The sequence below is a fragment of the Solea senegalensis genome, linkage group LG3, assembly GCF_019176455.1.
Source record: "Solea senegalensis isolate Sse05_10M linkage group LG3, IFAPA_SoseM_1, whole genome shotgun sequence".
Classification (NCBI taxonomy): Eukaryota; Metazoa; Chordata; class Actinopteri; order Pleuronectiformes; family Soleidae; genus Solea; species Solea senegalensis.
In genome coordinates this window covers 32,627,628-32,635,390 of record NC_058023.1, presented here as the reverse complement: position 1 = coordinate 32,635,390, position 7,763 = coordinate 32,627,628, and the positions used below count along the sequence as shown (strand labels likewise).

Below are 7,763 nucleotides of genomic sequence, written 5' to 3'. Positions count from 1 at the left end.
CACATCCTGGAGATGAAGGTGAAGTTCTTGGTGTCCTGCACGCCGAGCGTCCGCGAGAACAGGAAGTACACGTAGACGTCGTCTTTGAAGGCGAAGCGGAAGTCGTGGAGGTAGCGCAGGACGAAGGGGTTGGCCTGCACCGCCGACGCCTCGATGATGCTGTCGAACACCACCCAGTCCTTGTAGCCCTCCAGGATCCGGGTGGAGATCAGCTTTGTGCTGTCATGGCTGCCGTAGCCTTTGCCCACCTGCAGACACACCGCACACATGTCATCATTTACTTCTTCTCAAACTCAAGCACTATGTCGACGACGCTCTTCTGAATGAACAAACTTCAAGAACATCTTGAAGGAATCGTTTTAAATTAGGTCCAAACGTTCACTTGGATTGTCAAACGTTGAAGGTCATCGTGACCTTGACACCTTCTTATTATTGTGTCATTTTAGGAACATCTGCCACAAACGTTCACTTGGATTCAAAAGTGACCTGATGAGGTGGCTCGTTATCTTATGATGAACTGACTAACGCTTGGTGGTCAAAGGTCAAACATCATCATTTTCTCCCTCGTGAACATGGTTTCAAACGTTCACTGGGACTCGCAGGTTAAATGAAGACATTTTCTCATATCTGATACTAACTTTGTCCTGGATTCAAGGGTTTCCCTGAACATTTAAAGCTTGGAGTCCAAAGGTCACTCAACATCAGAAAGGTTTTTATTCATCTTGTGAAGTTCTTATCGGACCTAAATCCTGTCTAACGTGGTTTTCCCACTCACCAAGAACACGGAGAAGTTCTGCGCGTCCCTCATGAAGAACGACATCACTCCCACCACAGAGACGCTCTCCTCGGCACTCGCCACGTACGACTTCTCCCCTTTGGTGTCGCAGAAGTAGAGGACCTGCTCCACGTTGCTCAGGTTCCTCAGGGAACACATTCCCCTGAAGACGCTGCCGCACACCACCAGGGTGTCCTTGGCGCCGTGGACCAGCAGCAGCTTGTTGTGGTTGTCCGTGTCCACCGCCTCCTCGCAGGAGTCGGTGATGGGTGGCGTGCACTGCCTGTTGTCCCGCTTGGGTCCGGTCTCGGCGTGGGACTCGACCTGGAGGTCGGGGCCGAGCTGGTACAGGTGGTTGACGGCGCCGACGTACAGCCGGCCCGTCGTGGGGTTGGCGACCACGTTGTTGATCAGAGTGTCGGACGGGAACGCGTTATCGCAGTGGGAGGGGCCCGAGGAGACCGTCGCCAGGACGAGCAGGGCGAGCGGCCACGCCCACCACCGCTCCATCGTATCTGAAAAAAACACAGAACAGAAAAAAAAAAACTGCGTTTATATTCTTTAACGTTTTTTTTTCCCACTTTATTTGAAATGAATCTCAATTATTTTGCAGGTTAGATTAAGTGTCCAGGAAATTAATGTAAGTCAATGCAATGTCCTCAGAAGACATGGAAACCAGATTGTGTGTGTGTGTGTGTGTGTGTGTGTGTGTGTGTGTGTGTGGCTTTGAAACAGAGACTGAGTGAAGCAATTAGCTGTCGGATACACTGAACTTCACCTCCCATTAATGTGTGTGTGTGTGTGTGTGTGTGTGTGTGAGAGATTAAAGCCGCGGCCTGTTGCTGTAACACGTCTCTCCTCTAATAATCTCGTGCTGTTTACAAACGACCGTCCACGTTATTCTGCACAGATTCACGTTAAAATCAATGTGGAATTCACTGATAGTATATTTTTTTTTCCCTTCTCTCCAATTTCCCCGAGTGTTTTTTCCATCCCGGCGACACTCGGCCACGTAATTAATCACCCCGCGGCACGAGTCGCCTCATGTTGCTTTATTCACGCCTTCGTGATCAGGCGTCCGCGCGGCCAATCACAGCTGAGAAGCTATCAGACAGCCTGTGATTGGCGGTCAATTACGTCTCTGTCTCTCTGGGAAATGAATTCACTTCAGACGGTTTCACTGCAAAGGGATTTATTAGTGTGAAAAGACTTATCTCTCCGCCCACCTGCTCGAATAAATTAGCACACATATCACCAGTGGCTGCAGTGGAGACGTTAAAAACCCCAGAGTCTGTGAGACACCGACACTCACAAAGACTCTGAATCCCATTTTCTTTTTTCTTTTTTAAATCAGACTCTACTTCAGTAAATCTGGGAGAAAAATGTCCCTGCAATCCTGCAACGGTTTGTCCAATCAGGAGCCAGAACGGGAGCAACTCAAACCTGACATGTGATTCCAAGATGGCTGCCACTAAAAAGTCCTAAACATTGTACTGTTCAATTTTTATCCGTGGAAATGTTGCGACAAAGTTATAGAATGGTATTGCTAATACTAGCTAGCCAAAGATGTGTTTGTGTCAATTTGTTTTGCGACTTTCTCACCAGTTCCGACTTCCAGTGTACATGGAAACTGTTTGTTGGCGAGTAAATGCCCCGCCCCCCTCACTTTACATTTTCTTTGTCATGATCAAATGCTAACAGTAACAGAATGCTAACTGCAGCATGTAAACAGTGAGGAGAGAGATGAATGCTAATGCCAGCAATGGACAGGAAGTTAGTCAAACATTAAAAATAAATCTGTCATCAAAGTAATATAAGCCACGCCCTACATTGATAATTCAAGATGGCTGCCTTGAACGTCATTGCAGGTCAAAAGCTGTTGTTTTCACCGTACTGCCCCCTACTGGTGAGAGAGAGCGAGGGGCGGGGAGGGAGAGAGAGAGAGAGAGAGAGAGAGAGACAGCCAGTGACCCTCCAGTTACAAGCCCAGGTCCTGTCCTCTGCCACCGCCTACCCACATGTCCAACTCTTTTTATCTGTTGCCTTAAACGACCACTGATGGTTTCAGCTGCAGTACGTTTATGACTCACCGGGGGCGACAGAGCCCACACTGAGGCTCACATGCATCTGTCACACACTCCACCACATACAGACAGACGGACACAGTGTGGACACAGTGTGGACAAACATGTCCTCAGCAGAAAGCTTGTCTTATTTAAGACGCTCATTTATATTCACGCCCACCACCGAGCCTCATTAGCCATTCATGACATGGGGCTGAAGCTGATTGGTCGGAGCCGCGGGGGACACAAGCGCTGTGATTGGTCAAGCCCGCGGGGAAATGCAGCTCTTATTGGTTTAGTAATGAAGAGTCCAGAAGGAAAACACGGCTTAGACAAAGTAAGTGAAACAGCCACGAGAACCAGGGAGACTCAACTCTCACACACACACACACACACACACACACACACACACAGTCAGCAGGGCGGGGACAGCGAGGACAGACAGACGGAAAGTGACAGAGACACAGACTGAGTTCACTCAGAATGACACAATGAGGAGAATTCATGAATGAACTCGTATCTTTAACCACTTCACTGTGAATGAATGATTCTCTAACACACACAAGTCCCGCCTGTTTAGAATCATTCTTAAAATCTCAGATCTGCGTGATAATGTCATGAAACAACAATCACGTGAGTTTCAAGTTTCCTGGTTCACGACAAACAAAGCAGACGAGTGGCTCGACGCGATATCTGCGACTGTCTAAAGGTCGGTCAATAAACAGATAAGATCGGTACATCAGTTAGTAGCAGGGAAACAAACGGTGGTACCAACATTTAGAAATGTGGGTTGGTAGGCTGATAAGAAGGTGCTGAAGGTTGGTCCAATGGTAGGTCAATGGTAGGTAGACAGAGCGGTTGGTCAGTTTGTTGGTAAGTCGATAATTATTTTGATTGGTTGGCTGACAGATTGGTAGGTAGATGCATAAACTTTGGTAGGCACGTAGAGTTAGGGTCAGTTTGTAGGCAGGTAAATAATCAGGTAGGTCAGTGGCTCCACTCGTTCAGTCGGCCGGTAGTAGTTTGCAAGACCAGCTGGTCGGGTAGGTCGATAATCTGGTAGGCAGATAAGAAGGTAGGTATGTCCATCGGTAGGTAGTTCAGACAGACAGTAGGTCTGTTAGTAGGTAGTTTAGTCAGTTGGTAGATAAAAAGATAAGTAGGTCAGTTTGTTGGTAAGTAGATAGTTAGATGCAGAAACTGGTTGTTAAACAGTTATGTAGGTTAGTAGGTAGATAAGATAAGTAGGTGTGTTTGTTTCTGAGTAGATAAACAGACTGACTGTTATTTCAGTAGGTCAGCTGACAGGTTGGTCAGGGTTAGTGACTCCCCTGGTAAGTAGTTCAGTTGGCCGGTAGTAGTTTGCAAGAACAGCTGGTCAGGTAGGTCAATAAACTGATGGGTAGTTTGGAAGGCAGATAAGATTCCAGGTTTCCAGGTAGTTTGTCAGATAGGTCGGTCGACATGTCGGTCAGTTTGTGGGTAAATTAACAGAGAGGTTTGTAGGTTTATTGGTAGGTAGTTCAGGATCAGCTAGTAGATAGGTAGATATACATAACTAAGTTGGTAGGTAGGTCCAGTACCTACGTCTTTACATAGATTTGTTTCTTTTCTCCAGTTCTTACGTTACGAGTAAAATTTTGTCGACCAAATGTCAACAAAACTTCATCTTGAGGAAAATTCTGAGGAAACTTTTCAGGAGAGAAGCAGGTAAAGTACAACAGACATGAATGTTCTTTCAGTGACTGGACATGTTAATGTCCGCTGAGCTGTGAAAACGTCTTCACGAACCACAAAAACCTCAGTTTGACAAGTTCTGACAACTTCGTCCAAACAGGAAAACACTCGGGCAGACGTCGTGTGTAACGGATTCCAACGCGTTTCTTTTCTTGAAATCCAAATCAATCTGCTGAATAAATATCATCTCACCACAAGTTTGGTGCCAAACTCAAGTAAAGAGACGACGAGAGGAGAAGGAAGAACACGCGCGGCGCTAAACTCAGATTAAATCTGTGTTATGCAAATGTAATTTAGCGTCCGTGTCGTCGGCGTCGCGGCGACAGATTCAAACCACTTTCTTTGCAGTAACTTCCATTAACCTGACAATGATACACAGTGATGAGAGCAGCGTGTCCTTGTGCTTATGTTTCCTCTGCATTCATTATCTCTGACACACACACACACACAGAGACACACACACACACACACACACACACACACACAGAGACACACACACACACACACACACACACACACACACACACACAGTGGCGACGGCGTCTTCATGAACACTCGTCAGAGTCAGACTCTGAGGGGAAAGAGAACAAACTCTGGCAGGTGTTTGAATAAAGTCACGACGATTCTGCGGCGACACAGAAAAAGAAATTCTAATTAGATACGAGTTTCTTCATCTTTGTCGACAACAACAACAACATCATCGTCTCTCATCCAAGGAACGTCTTCAGCAGAACTCAAACGTCTTCAGACGTCAGGTCTGCTGAAAATGCCACATTGCCGTAGTTCACAGACCCGTGCGTTGCTCAAGGACTCTATAGCGCCCCCCTCGGTGGGAAGATGTTACAGACGAAGAAAAAAGTCGACCATAACCACGGTCTCAACTCAACAGGAAGTTGGCCATCTGGAATTTTGGCAAGTCACATCAGAGGCGAAAGTTCTTTTTTGTGGATTCAAAATTGAGGTCAGGGACGTGAGGGCCCTATCATGACTGTGTGCAGTCCTGGTTTATATTAGCACACCTTTCAAGTGTAAAGTTTACAATAAAAAAAGACAGCAGCATTAATCTTATATCTTTACAATAAAAAAAGACAGCAGCATTAAAGATATAAAAGGCATCATAAAAACATTTAAATAAAGAGGTCAAAGAAAGAGCGCAGGAAAATAAACAGTTAGAGCAGTGATGATAATTTCAGGTTCCCGGGTGGATTTAAAGCACATGTGTCAAACTGGTGGCCCGGGGGCCACATGTGGCCCTCCAATCAATTACATGCAGCCCGCCCACCACTGTGCGAGGTGATGGGATAGAGACAGAATATAAGACTAAATGTATTTGCCGGCAATATTTTTATAATAGTAATAAGACATTCAGTTGTAATCATGTCTTTATTAAATGTATTACACTCAACATGAAAGTACACATATTTAAGCTGTTTTAATAACAATTATACTCCTCATTTTTTGCTTAATGTTCAATTTAAATAAATATGTTTTTATAGTGAATCATTTTATATCAAAACAAGCACTTTTACTTTGCAATTCTGTCTAATATCATAATGAATATCTTATCTTGACCACTTTTTTTCCTCTATGTCGGCCCCCGCTTGACCAGACTAGATGCTCACTGGCCCCCAGGTCATTTGAGTTTGACCCCCCTGATTTAAAGGAATGAGTTTGGTATTTCTCTTTTCTCCAGTTTGCTCCAGATATTTGGGACAAAAATAAGTGAAGATGCTTCATCGTGTTCCTCAGAAAATCTACGTGTGAAACCTTTTAAGAATGAAAAAGAAACAGATCAGAAAGGAGAAAGTTGTGTTTGTGTGTGAGAAAAGGACACCAGAATTCTGTAGTGTGCCCCCCAGTGGAAGAATCCAGTAGGATGCTTTTAGTCACCTTTGTGAACATGTGACTAAACAAGGAAGTGGATGTGAGTTGATTTTGTTTGTTTTTAAAAAGCTGCTGTGGATAATTAATCTGATTACCTGCTCATTTTTAATCCTCGTCTCCAAACAGCTCCAGGTTTTTCTGGACACACTTGAGTAAATCCAGCACAGGAAGTGAGGCGATTACTAAAATCACTTCATCACACGTTCATAATGAGCGCAGTGTTAGCATGAACTCAGCATGTGGTCGTTTAAGGGAATTAGCCTGTGGCTGCTTCTTTTTAAAAATATCTTAGACATGAAAACTAGGCCTGAACTGAAGTCTGTGTGCAGTACTCACAGGAGGAGAGAGGGGGCAGTAAAGAGGCAGAAGAACCACCGTCAATATAAAGGATACAGTGTTTTTTTTACAGCTGTTACATAATGTTTTAATGCTAAGATAATACATTTTAATGCTAAGATACGATGTCTTAATGCTAAAATACAATGTTTTAATGCAAAGATACTATGTCTTAATGCTAAGATACTATGTATTAATGCTAAGACACAATGTTTTAATGCTAAGACACTATGTCTTAATGCTAAGATACTATGTTTTAATGAAAATATACTATGTCTTAATGCTAAGATACTATGTCTTAATGCTAAGATACTATGTCTTAATGCTAAGATACAAGGTTTTAATGCTAAGATACTATGTTTTAATGCTAAGACACTATGTCTTAATGCTAAGATACTATGTTTTAATGAAAAGATACAATGTTTTGATGCTAAGACACACCGTTTTGATGCTAAGACGCTTTGCTTTAACACTAAGACATGACTTGCTAAGCTAGGACATTGTTTTTGTCCTCTGCTGTGTTTTAGCGCCATGACTCAGCGTTTTAATGCATGGTGGGTTTTTTTAAATTATTTTTACAGTGCTGTGAGGACATCAGACATCTCAGTCTCATCTCTCAGCGCTACTTAAACTCTTGATGGTCAGAGTGACCTGAGGTGCCAGTGTCTGTCACGGCTAACATTGTAGAAAGAGTTGCTAATGGCGCCCTAACCCTAACCCTGTTTTAGCTTGACTGGCTAGTGCCTGTGCTAGCGTGTTAGTAAACACATTTATAAGAGAAGGCGTGTGTGTGCGTCGTTCTACTTCAGGAAACACACTCATCACAGAGTGCAGCTGAGTTGTGAGGGAACATAAGTTTTGGGGGAGACGTCGTCGTTGTCGTCATGTTTCGATCTGTTGTGAGGAAGAGTGACGATGAGGAGGAGGAGGAGGTGGTTTGTGCTGCTCCTGCAGCTCCTGTTGTCGAG

General features: G+C 44.2%; 1 protein-coding gene across 1 annotated transcript in view; it reads right to left on the bottom strand.

Annotated features, from left to right (window-relative positions):
- Positions 1-7,763, bottom strand: part of plxnb2a.1 (plexin b2a, tandem duplicate 1) — a 57,825-nt gene that overhangs the window by 25,809 nt on the left and 24,253 nt on the right. The window contains exons 3-4 of the mRNA XM_044021444.1: positions 776-1,290; positions 1-248 (exon numbers count right to left, since the gene is read on the bottom strand). The exon at positions 1-248 is cut by the window's left edge and continues 79 nt beyond it. Coding sequence (XP_043877379.1) covers positions 1-248; positions 776-1,285 — 758 coding nt within the window. The 5' untranslated portion in view covers positions 1,286-1,290. The remainder of the gene's footprint in view (positions 249-775; positions 1,291-7,763) is intronic.